The sequence below is a fragment of the Mya arenaria genome, chromosome 7 (assembly GCF_026914265.1).
Source record: "Mya arenaria isolate MELC-2E11 chromosome 7, ASM2691426v1".
NCBI lineage: Eukaryota > Metazoa > Mollusca > Bivalvia > Myida > Myidae > Mya > Mya arenaria.
The window spans coordinates 40,387,423-40,406,452 of NC_069128.1; the positions used below are offsets into that span (position 1 = coordinate 40,387,423).

At 36.0% G+C, this 19,030-nt stretch overlaps 1 protein-coding gene across 1 annotated transcript in view; it reads right to left on the minus strand.

Moving 5' to 3' along the window:
• Positions 1–19,030, minus strand: part of LOC128240004 (uncharacterized) — a 136,786-nt gene that overhangs the window by 92,659 nt on the left and 25,097 nt on the right. Inside the window, exons 7-15 of the mRNA XM_052956480.1 lie at positions 17,695–17,843; positions 9,108–9,218; positions 6,993–7,106; positions 6,087–6,200; positions 5,170–5,283; positions 3,210–3,323; positions 2,513–2,623; positions 1,829–1,942; positions 659–875 (exon numbers count right to left, since the gene is read on the minus strand). Coding sequence (XP_052812440.1) covers positions 659–875; positions 1,829–1,942; positions 2,513–2,623; positions 3,210–3,323; positions 5,170–5,283; positions 6,087–6,200; positions 6,993–7,106; positions 9,108–9,218; positions 17,695–17,843 — 1,158 coding nt within the window. The remainder of the gene's footprint in view (positions 1–658; positions 876–1,828; positions 1,943–2,512; positions 2,624–3,209; positions 3,324–5,169; positions 5,284–6,086; positions 6,201–6,992; positions 7,107–9,107; positions 9,219–17,694; positions 17,844–19,030) is intronic.

The following is a 19,030-nucleotide window of genomic DNA, read 5'->3' on the forward strand; positions in this document are numbered from 1 at the left end:
TTGTAATATATTATTAATCAAGCTTCATAAAATGAATATACATTGTAACATTAATGGAAGACTTTCATCATCATTAAAATGCAAAGATATGTGAGTGCATTTCAAAAAAGGTGTGTGTATGCCACGTGATTAATTACGTCATGTATGCTACGTCGGGAGGCAATATTTTGCTTAAAATAATGACTTAAATCAAAGATAACTTTTCTTTTACTACACCATTTCTTTAAAAAAGGGCAGTCTATGCCGCTTAAAGAGCCCCGCCTTCGTTGTATTACCGAAGTTTAATAAAGTGATTAGTTTCATCAAACACTTCGACAAACCAAACCTGTTTTCAAAAGAATGTTGTGACAGTGCTCCGTCAGACGGACGTATTGTGAAAAGGTTTGTCCAAGTGTTTTAATAAACTAAACTCTCAATCAAGCTCTTGTAAAAGACCGAAGGCGGGGCTCCGTAAGCGGCGTAAACTGCGCTATGTTTCATTGAAAATGGTGAAGAAATAGTGAAGTTATCTTTGTTTAAAGTCTTCATTTGAAGCAAGATATTGCCTTCCGACGTAGAATACATGACGTAATTTATCACGTGATATACACACACTGGATTACCTAAATATCAATCCGTATCCTCAACATTGGTTCCTTATAACACGTGTAAGGCTTACCGTGCGAGAAAACTCCCTTCCATCGAGGACCCATTGTAAACAGTTATCTGATCACCAGCCGAAAGGTTGATCGTGTGAAATGTGACACAAATGTTGTAGCCTGAAGGAGCCCCAATGTGGTACGAACATCGTGCCATACTCATGTATAGGTCCGGGAAATTGGGGGACGAGAAATCGCCAGATAATGCAGTGAAGTTTCCTCCGCATGTCACCATTTCTGAAAACAAAACAGAGTAACCATTTAGAATGATGATTTTTATGTACACGTATGCATTGATATTCATGAGTATAAATAGCATTAGTATGTGTCAAAATGTGTTTGTTTGTTGTTATATCTATTTGGAAAAAAATAGAGCAAAGGTCCTGGGGCTGTATTCAATATGCAGCTTAATTTTAAGATTAGAATCTTTAAGATTGAAACTAAGTATTTTGATTGGTCTGTATATTTAGCTGACCAATAGGCTGAATTGCCTCACAGATCCATGAGTAAAGATATGTATAAGATCAATATCGAATACTGGTCCTGGCCTAATCGAAGTGTTTGGGGAAACTAATCACATAATGAAATTCCGGTAATAAAACGTACAGGTAGCATATTAAGCAACATAGACTGTCCTTTGTTACATTGAAAATGGTGTAGAAAATTAAAGTTATCTTTGTTTTAAATCTTCATTTGAAGCAAAATGTTGATTCCGAAGTAGCATTTATGACGTAATTTATCACGTGGTATACACACATTGTGTATATTGACTACAAGACCGTCACGATGTTTTTCGTTACGATCGACCATCGCCCTCTGATCAGATATGTCCCCGATACCCTTCTGTACTATAATCATATTGACTACAAGACCGTCACGATGTTTTCCATCACGATCGATCCTCGCCGTCTGACCAGATATGTCCCCGATACTTCTGTGCTATCATGATATTGATTACAAGACCGGCACTGTGTTTCGATCACGACCGATACTAACCTTCTGTGCTATCATGATATTGACTACAAGACCGGCACTGTGTTTCGATCACGACCGATACTAACTTTCTGTGCTATCATGATATTGACTACAAGACCGGACTGTGTTTCGATCACGACCGATACTTACTTTCTGTGCTATCATGATATTGACTACAAGACCGGCACTGTGTTTCCATCACGACCGATACTAACCTTCTGTGCAGAGATGACCGTAATAGCCTTCCATACAATCACAGCTGAAACTTCCGGGAGAGTTATAACAACTTCCGTTGTTTGCGCATGGTGATTGCAAGCATTCGTTGACATCTTGAAAATAACAGGCAAGTCTTTCTTACACAGCGTCATGATTTCATAAATTATGAATATCATCTTTAACAATTTCGTAATTAGAAAAATACAAATCCATTGGTTTAGACAGCCTCAGATCAAACCAACTGCTTTTGACCAAATTAAAACATAGAATAATAAATATCGGACCGAATATTTTGGACTGTGTTAACGTTGTTAATGACAGCATTGTTAACTTTCAATTATTTACTGCTTTAGAAGTGTAATGGATATACTTTCGATTTCCAGAATTTCTAACAAAATCAGTCAAAAGTGTTTCAGCCGTACTGGATAATCTAAACATATGAGCTCATAATCAATTAGTTCACGTTTAAAAGTTAACAACGGTCTTGTTTACCAGGTTGTTAACTTTAACAAAATTCTGAAAAATCGGCCCGTTATGTCTAAATTACAAAATCTTAATGAGAAAACATTTTTGACATAACTTCTGATCTGATATTGATAATAAGTTATGAACAATCTGCAAGTTATGTTTAAATTACAAATGCGAAAACATTTTGAAATAACTTCTGATTAAAATTGAAATACCGTCTTCGCAGAGTAAGCCTTGATAACCGGGGTAACAGTTGCACGTGTAATTGTTGACGTGATCCTCACACCATCCATGTATGCACGGATTATTCTTGCATTCGTCGATATCTACAAATCACGGTTGAAATATACTAAATGAAAGTTATTAATAAATAACTGCTTGCAATTTTAAGTGGTGCAATCACTGATGTTTGGTTGTTAGAGCTCTTCTAAATGATGGTAGAGTGATCCGATTGGCGGAGGCATGATACTTTACACTAAACTTAATTCAAATTACCATTTCTAGTTTTAAAGATTTGTTTCCACTCATAACTGATGATTTTGAATTATCTATCATATTTGCCTGTTAGTGCTTTAGAATTTACCGTTCTGTGTTATGATACCGTGAATATCATTCATTATGATGTACAGTCGTTTCTCGCTATGTCGAACTCTGTTATCTCTATGTTCTGGTTATGATGGGTTTTTTTTCTATTTTTCGGTTGTTATACACTTTTATATTTCGGTTATATCGAATGTTCGTTATCGACATAACCAGAACATTGAGATAACAGAGTTCGACATAGCGAGTTTCGACTGTATTGGTCACCCTTCAGTGAGTCCTGTCATTTTATAGTCCAATCAAAACAATTGGATTCTTACCCCTTAATATTAAGTGCAATCAATAAGCCATTAATCACGCAACCATACTGACCGGTTGCGCAGGTAGTCCCTCCATATCCGGGTGCGCAGGCGCAGATGAAACCATCCAGTCCTTCCTGACAGGTACCACCGTTCATGCAGGGATCATTCTCACATACGTTTATTTCTGCAATAATTCATTATTTCCTTTTCAAATGGTTTACAAGCGTTGAAAATGTAAGCAAAATTGATACTTTCAAATATTTCACAATCATTCATAATTCTGAACATTTTGAATTAAAGTACGACTATTCATTTTACTTTAAACGATATATTTGTTAATTTAAGCATCAAAATAGGATATTGTAATGATCTCTGCGAATAAAAAAAATGCCATGTACTTGTTAGTTATGCAATAGTTACAGTACGAGCTTTTCTTCAAAAGTGTCCTCTTACAGACGTAAGAAGCCGTTTCGCTAGGTTAAACACCAATTTTGTCCGAAGCGAAGCCCTTTGTTTCATATCAAATGGTGTAGAAAAAGAAAAATTACCTTTGTTTTAAGTTTTCATTTGAAGCAAAATATTGCCTTCCGACATAACATATATGACGTAATTTATCACGTGGTATACACACACTGTTAGAACTTTCATGCAATTGTTGTTTGCCTATTTTCTGTGTGTATATACCACGTGCTAAATTACGTCATATATGCTACGTCGAAAGGCAGCATTTTGCATAAAATGAAGATATAAATCAAAGATTACTATGTTTTAAGTCTTCATTCGAAGCATAATGTTGCCTTCCGCCGTAGCATTTATGACGATATTTATCACCTTTACTCCTTTTCTTAACTTAAGCTCAAAAACATTACTAAAATATAACTTGCATTTTCCGTCATTTGGAACTCAAAATAACCCTTATCAACATAAACACAACTTCATAAAAATAGCACACCCGCCAGAACATAACCATGAAATAATTGCCCCTCCAAATGTACAATTTGTATGCAGAACACGGCTCTGGCTGAATACGAGCTCTAATGAAACATTACACAATACTATGTGCATTGATACCACCTCTCCCCCTCCCCACCCCCTCCACGTCCCCAGTTTGCCAGCAACTCAAGTACAATCGTCTTCAGTTTATTTCATTGGATTAAGAAAATCTTGGTGGAGTACCCAGAATTCCCCCTGCCAGCATTTTAAACCATATCAATATTGTTTAAAATGGAGGAACACGTGCGGAAAATGTTTGCCCCTAAGGTATGCCCCTTCTGCAGTAATTCTTTATTCCTGGTACCGCCCATGTGAACAAACACAATCCTAGGTAACGGATTCATTCGAATCTAGTATCCACCTGTTTTTGTCTAATATATGTGTTGACTGCTACCACCGCAAATATCGCGAGTGCTTTCCCTTGGATAAGAAGTGTAACAGCATTTGGTTTCCAATTCTATTAGGAGATGTAGACGCAGGATACCAAGAATAACTTGATCCCTTTTAATTACATTCGTTTGGTTCAGTTTGTATATACGCTCATTGGTAAATGCATACTGCTATTGGTGTATAATTGAGTTTTAATGGTTGCTTTTTTTGAATAATAGTACTAGTAGTAGTAGACATAGTTGTAGTTTGTAATTAGATAAATACAGTTGTCAATTAAAAAGAAACAATTGACATAACCCAATTATTATTTAGACGTAAGCACTAAGCAATACATTGAAGGAATCAAAATGTTGTACACATAGAGGCATACGGTAGTCAATTACAAATAGGCACAATGCCATTGCATGTAGACACATACCATTTAGACGAATGCACATGCAAACAAAGATTTGAACAAAAATAAAGCAACGTACGAAAAACTGACGGATTACCAATTTCATTCAAAAAAAAAATATTTTTTAATACCGACGTGCAGGACAACTATAGTGCTGTAGTTCTTGTTTCACAATCGTTGATAAAGACGTAAGTCTCGATTAAAGAAAATTTCAATATCATTATATGTATTTGATGTTATCTATCTTGCATACCTGTTTCACACGTTCCGCCTGAGAATAGTGGGGCGCAGAGGCAAGTGAAACCATTGACAGCTTCCTCACACGAGCCTCCGTTCACACAGGGCTCGCTTGCACAAAAGGGGATCCCTATAGATATATTTATTTGCATATATACATAAAACCACTTATAGTATGTCATAAAGTCATTGCTCAGCTATGTCTATCGCAAAGACATCGACAAAAATCAACAAGATTATAAGACAAAGAAGAAAATCTATGCAAAAAGGCAACAGAAAGTTCCATGCATGTAAATGAGTACAGCCGGTTTTCATAAAACATCTTACGTCATTTCCTTAAATGAAATATCCCACTTATCATTAAGACATAATAACTTCATAAAATCTGAAATTACTGTGTTATCATGGATATGGTTCAAATACATACTTGAATGGAAAAGACCTACACCTTTTTAATTTGACTATGACAATTTTAGGAAGTTGACTTAAGTTAAGAAATTACTTAAGATGTTTTATGAATCCTCCGCAACGTGAGTTCTAGTGAAAATTAAATTAATCTAGTTTACTTTGATTCTTCGGGTAAAGAAATTATGGGCTCTATTCCTGGTATCATAGCATTTGTGAAAGAACAAAAAAAAATCGGCAGACTGGGTATGGTATTTATGTATTGAAATTAAGAACTTATACTTAATGCCTTATTGATGGGACAGACTTATCGGTATTGAAACGAGTATGACAGCCGTAGCAAAAAACGTGTCGTAAATTTAGCATACATTTTAACGTTTACATTTTCCCCAACAAACTACAACATGCCTCTTAAATGAGACCATATAATTATGCGTATAATACCGCGCTAATGAGTTCGATTAAGATAATATTAAACGTGTTTTATAATTATTTTATATCTGAAAGTTTGAACTGAACAATACGCACGTTCCTGGCACGTGACCCCAAAGTAGCCCGGCTGACACGTGCACCGGAAGCCGCCCATGAGATCCTCGCACACGCCTCCATGGAGACAGGGTTCAGAGTTACACTCGTCAATTTCTTTAACGACATAAATTTGGCCTTGCAGAAGGTTTTGGAGAATGCAACATATTGAAAGTCAGAGAAATGCAAATCTTTAGAAAATTAATTCATCCAGACTTGATCAAACTTTTGTTAAAGCTGCACTCTCACAGATTTACCGTTTTTTACAACTTTTAAAAAAAAAAATTGTCTTGGAATGAGCACATATTTGCGAAAATATCTGCAAACCAGTCATAAAATACTGCTGACTAAAGATCAGATCGCAGATCATAGTTCCGTTCAAAAGATTATGTGTTATGGCTAAAAGCTTTACTAACAGTTTAAGAAAAATGCACAAAACATGAATTTTCAAACTTAATTATAAAAATCTGCGATCTAATATTTGTAAGCAGTCTTATCTGACTGATTTACATTGTATATTTGCATAAACTGGCTCGTTCCAAGACAAAAAAAAAGTGGTCAAACGGTAAATCTGTGAGAGTGCAGCTTTAATATCATACTTTACTCACATTATCTTGCATCTTGTTAAACGCATTGTACTTAATGCATATAGAGCCTTTAAATGGCTTTTAAAGTTAAAAAATACAAAAAAGCCTATTATCGTAATTAAAAAAGTGTCAGTTTTATAAACAATTTACAATTGCTGGCATTTAATTGTTATATTTGTATTATTGTCAATCGAAAATAATTTCATGGTATTCAAATGCAGTTCTACAAACAAGGAAAACCTATCATTAATAATCTCTCCAAAAAAACCATCAAAGAAAAAGGGTGAAGCATTGAATCCGTGCTGCCAGTATTCATACGCACCAATCTCACAGTCTTGTCCGGAAGTTCCAAATGGGCATGCACACGTGTAACCGGCCACGTGATCGGTACACGTGCCTCCATGTTGACAAGGGGCGGAGCTACACTCGTCAGCATCTATAAAAGGAAGTAAGTGTGAAATGTATTCGCCGCCACGATAGCTCAGCAGAGCGTTCGCTTCGGTTGCGAAAGGTCGGGATTGGGAGTTCAAACCCCGGTCGCGTCAATTGAGAGACGTTGAAGTACGGTACCAGTAGCTCACATGCCTAGCGCTCGGCATTTAAAGGGTAGTACTGGGTAAATTGTGTTCTCTGTACTGGTTCAACCCAGGAAAGTTGTATTTCGTGTGTGGGTGCTGTACACGGAGCATGTTAAAGATCTAAGAGGTCTCTTCGCTTAGAGCAATGGTTTCGCAAGCGTGCCTCTTGTACCTCACTTTGTTTCTTTCAATCTTCCGATGCCTGGATTTGACTGCGAATGACAGTCATTTCTATCCCATGTCGATTATGGCATTTTAAAAAAAAATAAGTTAAGAAGAATTGTAAAGTGGACCTTAATCATACTATGAAATCCTTTTAACTTACAGGCATACATCATACTAAGCGTGCATTATATTATTATTTTACAATCAGCAGTTACTGAAACCACATAGACATGCCAGTCTTACTATGACCTTATTTAAAAGTTAATGCATCAACGCGTAACAAAGAATAAACTAGGCCAGTTGGTGCATATCAAGGTCCAGACACTAAAATATACAACTTCAAATCCAGGTGCGTAGCTGCATTAACGCGAGTACGCGGCTAAATCCACATGATTCTGACACAAATATAGAAGAATCAGCCAAAGTTACACTATGCGTACTCGACTACATGATCCTATAACTGTCCATTTTCCAGTACTAATAAAGCACATTAGAACATCCAGAATGCACCAAATTGCACCATTGTTTTCAAAATTTTCCGAGGGGGCATGCCCCCGGACCAACCTAACACAATTATGAATCCACATAAACAGAGGGCTAGCTACGCCCCTGACATCGTATTGTTTTGAGCAAATGTTCGGGTAATTGCCGCGGCCTGGCCTGTCAAAACTCTGGAAGCGAAATGCCAGATTATCTAGCACATGGATAGTATCCAAATGACAAACACAGTTATACAGAAAATTATACATATTGGAACAAATTTTTGTATCATTATCAACTATTTTGATACAGTTAAAACTCGGTTTGTCGAAGTCGTTGGGACCTCTTGAAATACTTCGAGATAAAGAACATTCGATATAACCGAAAACAAATTAAACTGTATAACTGAAACGAAAACAATGAAAAAGAAGTTCGACATAACATGATAATTAAGATAACAGAGTTCGACATAGCGAGTTTCGACTGTATTTTAAAGGTGAGGAAAACGAGCTGTCGAAATGGGTATATCAGCTGATGTACTACTATATAATACATCAATACAAACATTTTAATGAAGATTGCACCGTTGGTTTGCAGTGTACTTACAAATAAAGTTGTTTCAAAACTGAGTCAATGTATATACACAATTCCAATAGGTTAAGATTTAGAAGAGTAATGTAATAAAAATATTGGCTTTATCTAACTTTAAATGTCACATATGAAAAATCAATGCGGATAGCGACGTCCGCCTCATAATTAATTATAAACTGTTCCGAAAACTTGAAATCGTCCACACTTTCTAATCAATTCGAAAGAAAAAACAATAGTTCAGTTCCAACGTGATGCACAAAATCATTCGGAGCTCCTTGGCAATTTTATCAAAAACAACCTCGGATGAATATGGACGGTTTATAATGTAAGAAATCGGTACATTTTAAGTCCGCTGCAAGTAGATCGCGTAGGAATTTAATTTAGCTGTTAAACTTAATGACTTAACTCTTGGGAATCTTAATTTATAATATTTTTGCAATAATACACTTCACTGGCAATCACTTTAAACTTAGATCACCAAAAACAAGCGACTGCATTTAAATAATGATATAATTCAAAATTTTACTAACTACTTCTACTGATGTACCGGCATACATCCGAGGTTTTTTTTTATTAAAATGGCTGAAGAGTTCCGAATGACTGATAATAAATTCAGCTCTTACCTATGTCACAACGTTTTCCCTCAAAGCCCAATGGACAGTGGCATTGGAAGTTGTTCAACAAGCTAATACATTGACCCCGTTTGCAGGGGGCGTCTGCACAATTGTCTTCTTCTGAAATGATAAACCAGCATTCACCTGATGCAAAGCGTCAAGGTTACAGACTACTAAACAATTCCTCATCTATTTCATTAGAAGATCAGCATGTTTGCATAACAAATACTCTAAAAATGTCTAGTGCTTCACGACCTCCAACACTATTTTCGTTGTTTATGCAAAAACTAAGATGTCCGCACATTTTCTATACAGCATCAATGTCATATAGGATTGTTTGTGACTTAAAGATAACGTTGGGGGGTATTTTATTATTATTAATATTGTTTTTGTTGTTGTTGTTGTTGTTGTTGTTGTTGCTGTTTCTGTTGTTGTTGTTGTTGTTGTTGTTGTTGTTGTTGTTGTTGTTTTGTTGTTACAATTATTATCATTATTATTATTTTAATATTATTATTATTATTATTATTATTATTATTATTATTGTTATTATTGTTATTATTATTATTGTTATTATTATACTATTATCATTATTATTATTATTATTATTATTATTATTATTACTATTTTTATTATTATTATTATTATTATTTCATTGTTATTATTGTTATTTCATTGTTATTATTGTTGTTATTATTATTATTATTATTATTATTATTATTATTATTATTATTATTAATATTATTATTATTATTGTTATTATTATTATATTATAAATATTATTATTATTATTATTATTATTATTATTATTATTATTATTATTATTATTATTATTTCTATTATTATTTTATTGTTATTATTATTATTATAATTATTATTATTATTATAATTATTATTATTATTATTATTATTATTATTATTATTATTAAAATAATATATTATTGTTATTATTATATCGGCATTTTTATCATTATCATAATACTGATTATTGTTAATGGACTACTTGTACTGCCATACACCCGAGGTTGTTTTCGATAGAAAATGGCCAAGGGGTTCCGATTGCGACTCATTATTCGAACGGCAAGCCATTTAGCAATTATCGAATTTGGATATTCAATTGGGTAAGAATCATACTTTTCTCGTATGTGGAGGTTAAATTGACCAAAAAAAACTTCGGTAAGCGTGGTAAATAATTGACCATGTATTTTCTCACTGTTAAACACTACAGAAGTTCTGTTTCGGACAAAGTTTTAGAATACCGGAATAAATCATCATGGCTAACAGTGTTCAAATTATTATTAGCTGTAGTTGTAACAGTGTTCCTAGCATATATTGTCTATATTGGTATATATATTTTGGAGGAGTTTGTATTTCTGTCGCACGACTATAATCATGAATGCAGGAAATGTAACAGCGGAAGTGAACACGGTCCGATTCCCAGACGCATCCATCAAATATACTACGCCCAGGACCCCGTGGCCGGCATCCCTCAGAAGCTCAAAGACGCTCAACAAACGTGCCGCGACCACAACCGGAACTACGAGTTCACGGTCTGGAATGAAAGTATGGTGGTGGCGCTGCTTGAGGAGAACTACCCAGACCTGCTGCCACTGTACCTGAGTTACCAGAAGTGGGTGTGGCGCACCGACATGGCCAGATACATACTCGTCTTTCACTTCGGGGGATTCTACATGGACATGGATATGAAATGTATAGCTGGGTACGTACGGCGATTGTTTTTCGTACATCATCATCATCATCATCATCATCATCATCATCATCATCATCATCATCATCATCATCATCATCATCACTGTAGTTATCACATACCTTACACCATCATCATCATCATCATCATCATCATCATCATCATCATCATCTTCATCATCATCATCATCATCATCATCATCATCATCATCATCATGTATATGTACTTATCACTTCTTAATATAAACACTATAAAATGGGAAACCATTAGGCGCTATTTTTAAACGGGTAAACTCGGCTAGGACAGCGACAAAATTTTATTTTCATCATGTAAATCGATGAATTATCGGGCTCATACTAGCTCGAATTGCCAATTTTAGGCTCGTTATGTGGAAATAATGTATTTGTAGATTCGGGGGTCATCTGGTGTTTAGTCCCTTAAAAGCATTTTAAATGTTTACAACATTTTTTAAAAATAATTTGTAATGCTTGTTTTGCCTTTTTGTTGCGGAAACATTGCAATTTTCAAAATACCTTTAAGTGAAAACTATCCCGAAACAGTAGGCATTGTGCCGGTATAAAATACCATAAAGATGACTCCTTCAGACCCAAAGCGAAGGCGGATCCAGGATAAGCCGTCAGAGGTGGCGTAACTTAGAAGCGTGTAACCTTTTGACTTTCCCTCTCTCTCAGAACCGAAATTTATTTGGTTCAAGTGTTGACCCCACCCCCACCACCACCACCACCGAAGAAACTTTTAACAATTACTTACCCGAACTGGTGCATTTTCGACGTATTTTATTACTTTTTGCCATTTACACTTATCAAATAAAAAATAAACTTGGACAGTTATAGAAGAGGGGCGCCACCCCCACCCCCCACACACACACCTGGATCCGCTATTGCCAAGCCCTCCTAGCGAAGACTTGTATGTCCAAATGTTAGGGGTAGTGTCGCAATTTATTGTCACCCCTTTATAATGTTCAGTACTACATGTAAATTGATTTTAGATAGGTCACGCATATGTCGTAACATGTTTTAGCTTTCTTGCTTTGGAATTTTACGAATAATTTGTTTTCACTTTTCAGCTTGATGATGGTTGAAATGATTTTTTTTTCCAATTTGCATGGCGTAGGTTTCCGTAAAAGTGCTTGTGGTAATTGGAACAGATAACGGAAAGGTCTTGACACGGTTTGGTATTTTTTTCTAGTTTTCAGAAATAGTCCTGGTTTCATTTTAACTATGGAAATCCCCGTTTGAAATGTACAAATATTTATGAGGCGTTATGTGTAGTTCAACTTAACTTTTACAACGTCGCAATTGTTCAGACACTAGACGAATTGCAATATATTGAATAAGTCGTGACAGGCCACCCAAGACGATAAAATCAAATGCACCATACTTAAAGGGGCTCGCTCTTGTTTTTTAAAATGCACTCTTTTTATTACTATATAAAGTATGGGAAATCGTAAGCAGTATTAAAATAAAGATTCCAAAAGTCACCCTAACGTATGCAATATGTAAACAAAAGACACAGCAGCACCACGGAAGTCTCCAATGATCATTTTGTTTTCACTAACGATAGGTGACGGAGCTAGCGTTTAGTAGGCGTGTTTTCGATACGAGAAGTATAATTATACATTCGATGTTTGAATAAACAGCTACATGCATAGGTTGCAATATCGGTCGGGGATTGCGAAAACAAGTTTGATTTATTCATGTGTATGTGGATTCGACAAGCTTTAAAGGGGCTAGACACCAGATAATACAACTGCAAGAGAAAAAGAAAATCGTAAAAAGTACATGAGATTTATATCGTTGTGTACAACGCATTGAACCTTACTTAATGATGTATCTCACATGTATCTTTCACAGTTTTTGCGCCGTCGAAAAGAAAAAAAAATGCAAAAATCAATGAAAAAAAGCTAAAATAGGTATAAGAACGGTGCACTTAGACTTACATCACACTTTCAAGTCACGCAAATTTCTACTTTCACTTTGTAAACAAGCAATCGTTCAGCTTTTTGTTCAATATTTCTTTTGTTTAGACCTCTAGAAACATAGGTTAAAAACTGAAAGAATGTTTCACGGGTAGTCTCCGGGTAGGCGTATAATACATATTGCGAGAAAAGTGATATAATTTAAATACCAGATGAAAATATCCTCCCAAAACACCAAAATCCCTTCGAACACCACCATTTTATTCCATATCACACATTTCCCGCACTTAAAATTCGGAAACAAAACACGATGAACCCCCTGACTTTTTATGTTCCCAATGTCTGCATATTTTGAATGGCAAATGTTTCGCTTGCACTTTTCAATCCTAAAGGTACGCGTGTCAAACGATATCTCAGGAATGGCGTTTGGAATTTGCATAGGTATGAGCTTGTTTGGTCTAGCTCTACTTGATGGTATCCATCTTTTTCATCAGGAATTGTGAAAAATGTTTTTCCCACTTAGTTGTACCGTGACATCCTCCAGTGTGGGTATTTTGAAGTGATGTCTTTTTTTACTTTGTTTATGCACCAGTCAAGTGTTACCACGCCCCACCCCCCACCCCCAGGTCCGGGGAATAGCGGGGACTTTGACTTTCGGTTCACCCAAGCCCGGGTAAAATCCCCGCCCTGCGGAGACGAATTGCTGGTAAAATCCCCGCCAAATGCCCCCGCACCCTAGCGACCCTAGGTAAGGCCCATTTCCTGCTAATTTTGACGTGAAGACAAAACCACCGCATGCACCCGGCACTACGGGGCCACCTGGATGGTAAAAACACGGCACATTTCGCTGGCTATCCCCGGTATACCCCCTGACCTGGGGGACCGTGGTTACAATTGACTGGTGCATTAGGTCGAGACAAAGACGTAGGGACTTGTCCTTCTTTTCCACGATAACTAGTTTGTTCTTTAAAAAGCATTTTCAAAACAAAGTTCATTATGTGTTCTGTCCTGTTCAGGTTAGAATCAATACGCAAAGAGTCCATCAAAAACGGAAAGAGCGTGATCACGCGGCTGACGGACCCCTTCGGATTCTCAAATGACTTCATCGCTGCCTCGCCTCGCCACTCGTTCATGTGGAGAGTCGTGTCCGCCTTGCCACACGCCAAACGATGGTTCATATTTCCGTATGCCACAAATATGTTATCAATAGGTAAATACGTCAAGCATTTTGTATGTTTATTTCAAAAACAAATATAATGTTTAGGGAAAAAGTACAATAAGAATGTCTTCATCGAATCAACAAATATTAAATTCTTTTAATTTCAGGTACATTGTTTTTCTGGGGCCGCTACCTGAACTACCCGCACAAAAGCGAGTTTTACATTCTGCCGGACTACCACGATTATATCGTGCATTTCCACGCCGGCTCATGGCATAACTGGGACGGCCATATCATCTGGTTCCTGTTTAACCACTCCAACCTATTTTGGCTCCTCCTAGCTTCTACATGCACTATCGTGTTTTTAATATGTATCAGTGTACGCAAGAAGAATAGATTCCATTTTGGAAAAACGCACTTACGATTGGCCGCAAAAAAACGAGGTTTGTCTTCGTGGAAATAGGTGGAAAAGAATCATACATTGCCAAATGTGTTCATCGTTGGTGTGTTTCATATTTTGTGTACTTGAATTTTGAAAACAGACACTAAATAATTTCAACTAGTTAATTAAGAAATGCACTCTTTTGTATCCATACAATACAATATCAATCCTCCCATGTAAGTTATAATTATACAGTCAAAACTGGATATGTCGAAATCGTTGGGAACTCGAGATAACGAACATTCGATATAACCGAGATGCAAAAAGTGAATAACTGGACCGAAAGAAAACCGAAGAAAAGTTCGACATAACCAGAATATCGAGAGAACAGAGTTTGACATAGCGAGTTTCGACTGTATTCAACTATTAAATGATTAAGATTCAAAATTATATCCCTTATTTGTGTTTGTACCTGGTGCCTTATTTCGTAACAAAACTAAAGCTTCACCAAATAAATTTTGTTCCACGGAATACAAGGAGAAAAGGGCAGACATTGTTGTTGTTTTTTTTAATATGCTGAAAAACAAAGGCGAGCGTAGAGAGAAAAACTTTTTCTTCTTTTAATCAATTTAAAAAAGATTTTTCACATTTTACCCTCCATCACATGTGAACACAATCTTGAGCCTAAGTCCGCATTGGACAGTGCAAAAAAATGTTAAAAATAATTAGTTTTGAGTTCAGCCCAAAATCTGATCAAATTTCAAAGATGTTAAGAAGAAAGTAAAAAACAGTGAATTATAACGCTGCTGTTCGAAAGATGTTTAAAGCAGCTTTTCTACTTGAACCTATTTAACAGTAAGAATTAACCTTAAAAATGTAAGGTTAGTTTTGCCTTATGCATTTATTTGAATAATGTTCATTTCTATCAGCGACAGCAAAAATAACAAGCAAATTCGTTGAATTGATATCCCCCGCCTGATTGGGCTTAGTCAAGGAATGGAAATCAATTGTTGATGAAATATATATATATGAGTTTGAGTTTGATTGCAACTGTTTGAAATTAAAAAAAAATAGTGTATATAATGTAACATTTAGAATTGATCAAGAAACCTAGTTTATGACTCCATGTTACCCAGTTCCAAACTAAAGATTTCATCAAGGCAAACATTCTGATCAAGTTTCATGATGATTGGTCCAGATATATTGCAGAAAATATAGCCTCTAGAGTGTCCACAAGTTTTTTTTAAGATTTGACTCAGTGACCTCATTTTTGACCCCACATGACCTACTAGTTACAAACTATTCCAAGATTTCATTGAGGCATTTTGATTAAATTTCATGGAAATTAGAGCAGATGTATTGACTCTAGAGTGTTCCCAAGATTTCTGTAAGATATGACCTAGTGACCTAGTTTTTGACCCATATGACCCACATTTTAAACGCAGTTGAAATTTAACCCAAGAGAACATTCTGACCATGTTTGAACTAATCAGACCAATCACAACCATAAAATAGTTCCGGACAAGACTTTTGAAAGATTTGACCTAGTAACATTTCTTATCACATGTGACCCAGTTTAAAATATGTCGAAGAGTTCACCAAGAAAAACATTCTGATCAAGTTTAATGAATACCCTCTTACGTGTTTCAAAGATTTTTCTAAGATTTGACCTAGTGACATAATTTTTGACCCCATGTGATCCACTTTTTTAAGTGGTCCATATTTCTTCAAGGGGTACATTATGACTAATTTTTGAACATAACTTGACCAATCATTACCATGATATGGTTCTGGACAATATTTTTCTAAGATTTGACCTAGTGACCTAATTTTAGATCATAGGTGACCCAGTTTTATTTACGACCAAGAGTTCAACAAGGAAAATATTCTGATAAAGTTTTATGATTATTTGACCATGTATAATGCCTCTAGTATGTTCAAAAGATTTTTCTAAGATTTGACCTAATGACCTATTTTTTGACCCCATGTGACCTACTTTTAAAATAGGCCGAGATATGATCAAGGGGAACATTCTGACCAAGTTTTAACATTTTCTGACCAATGCCTACCAAGATATGGTACCGGACGGACGGACGGAAGGACGGACGGAATGACGGACGGACAACGCCAAAACAATATCCCCCTCCCGAAATCTTCGATTCGGCGTGGAATAATAATCCATATGTTTACGTGTTGATACACAATTCCGCTTCTTGACTTAAAGCCGCGCTCTCACAGACTGAACGTTTTGACAACTTTATATTTTATTTTTTGTCCATAAAACATAAATAAGCCATAAACCATTAAAACATCAATTTTCGAAATTAAATATTTATTACTGCAATCTTTTGTCAGCATTTTTATATGACTGGTTTCCAGACATTTACGCAAACAACGGCTCATTTCAAGACAAATTATAAAAAAAAATGTCAAAACGGTCAATCTGCAAGGGTGCAGCTTTTAGCTATCTTTTGCACATTATGAAATATAGTCGGCGTCGGGCGCAGACTAATTACATACTATAATGCTTAAGCTAGAAAATGCAGGCATATCATTAACGGCACTATTAGGTGCAGTATGATAACACCTTGAACATATTTCATTCATTTTTTTTAATATAATACAGGCATAAACTTTAATTTCACATTTTAATTGCAAATAAATTAATTTAAGTTATTCAATCCAAGCCATACTGCTTTTTATTATAGATCGAAACCTCTGAATATTGCAGTAAAAACCCTTTACGCGACCACCCAGTTTTCACGACCACCTCGCTGATAAGACCAATTGTTTAAATGTAAAACGGTATTTTAAAAATATATATTGTTTTTTACGAAAACTGATAACTTTACATAGATTTCAATCATATTATTCATTCGGAACTCCTCTGCCATTTTATCGTTGTTTTCGATAAAATGGCCAAGGAGTTCCGAAGGTCATATTAATATGTGCGCTGTAAATTTAAACCATTTCTTTTTGCATGTGATCTTATGTAAGTGTTGGTGTTCCGGTTTTTTTAATTAGAGGCATATTGATATGTTTCCGTCTATGTTTGGATACATTATCAATCTGAATTGCTCTGTCAACAACCTTGGATGTAAGCGGTACATCAGTGAAAATTGTTCGTAAAATGAATAATAAAAAATACTAATTTAACTTTTTTAACGTGTAGTTTGTATTAAGAAGTTCAAATTGAAAAAGTGATGTGTATTGTAGCATAAATACGTACAATTCCTGAGAGTCCATAATATGTAAATACTTCTGACATTGTAAACTGTCCACATTCATCCGAGGTTGTTTTCGATGAAAAATGGCAGAGGACTTCCGATTGAATACATTTTGTGAAAAAAGGTATATAATGTAAGATTACATCACTGTAAAATAATTATATTTGACTGACAATATACTGACTGGAAACAGCAATAGGTTGAAATCCGCTCACGTCAACAACGTCTAGTATCTGCGCGTTAGTGAGGCCAATATCTGAAGTGGTTTGTCCACGCTCCACTTGGACAGTGGCTCGCATATGGATGGTCAGTATAGCAACCAGACTGCCTTGCCTGAAAGAATTCATTATAAGGTGTATATAAGGTGAAGCTGTAAGCAGGCTCAACATCTTTTACTGTGAGGCAAAGGTCTGAAGTGATCGACCACGCTTTACTTGGACAGTGGCTCAAAAATGGGCAATATAGCAACCAGACAGCCTCGCCTGAAAGAATACGTTATAAGCTGTAGATAAGGTCCAGCTTTAAGCAAGCTCGTTATATGCCGGCCAGTGAGGCCAATGTCTGAAGAGTGTTGACCGCGCTCCACTTGGACTTTGTTAAATTGAGTAGAGCTGAAGATTTTTTCGAAAAGTGTTGATAATGAGCAGCTTGCGAAATGCTACTTGTTCAAGTACGTATACATGGTAAATATTTTGTAAGCTACATCATCTAACCATGAGTACATGTGAACTATTGTGTGTACGCTAGGTCATCTGACCACGAGTACATGAGAACTATTTGTTGTTCGCTACTTCATCTAAGCATGAGTACATGTGAACTATTGTATGTACGCTAGGTCATCTTACCACGAGTACATATGAACTATTTGTTGTTCGCTACTTCATCAAAGCATGGGTACATGTGAACTATTGTATGTACGCTAGGTCATCTTACCACGAGTACATGCGAACTATTTGTTGTTCGCTACTTCATCTAAGTATGAGTACATGTGAACTATTGTATGTACGCTAGGTCATCTGACCACGAGTACATGAGAACTATTTGTTGTTCGCTACTTCATCTAAGCATGGGTACATGTGAACTTTTGTATGTACGCTAGGTCATCTGACCACGAGTACATGTGAACTATTTGTTGTACGCTACTTCATCTAAGCATGGGTACATGTGAACTATTGTATGTACGCTAGGTCATCTGACCACGAGTACATGAAAACTATTTGTTGTACGCTACTTCATCTAAGCATGGGTACATGTGAACTATTGTATGTACGCTAGGTCATCTGACCACGAGTACATGTGAACTATTTGTTGTTCGCTACTTCATCTAAGCATGGGTACATGTGAACTATTGTATGAACGCTAGGTCATCTGACCACGAGTACATGTGAACTAGTTGTTGTTCGCTACTTCATCTAAGCATGGGTACATGTGAACTTTTGTATGTACGCTAGGTCATCTGACCACGAGTACATGTGAACTATTTGTTGTTCGCTACTTCATCTAAGCATGGGTACATGTGA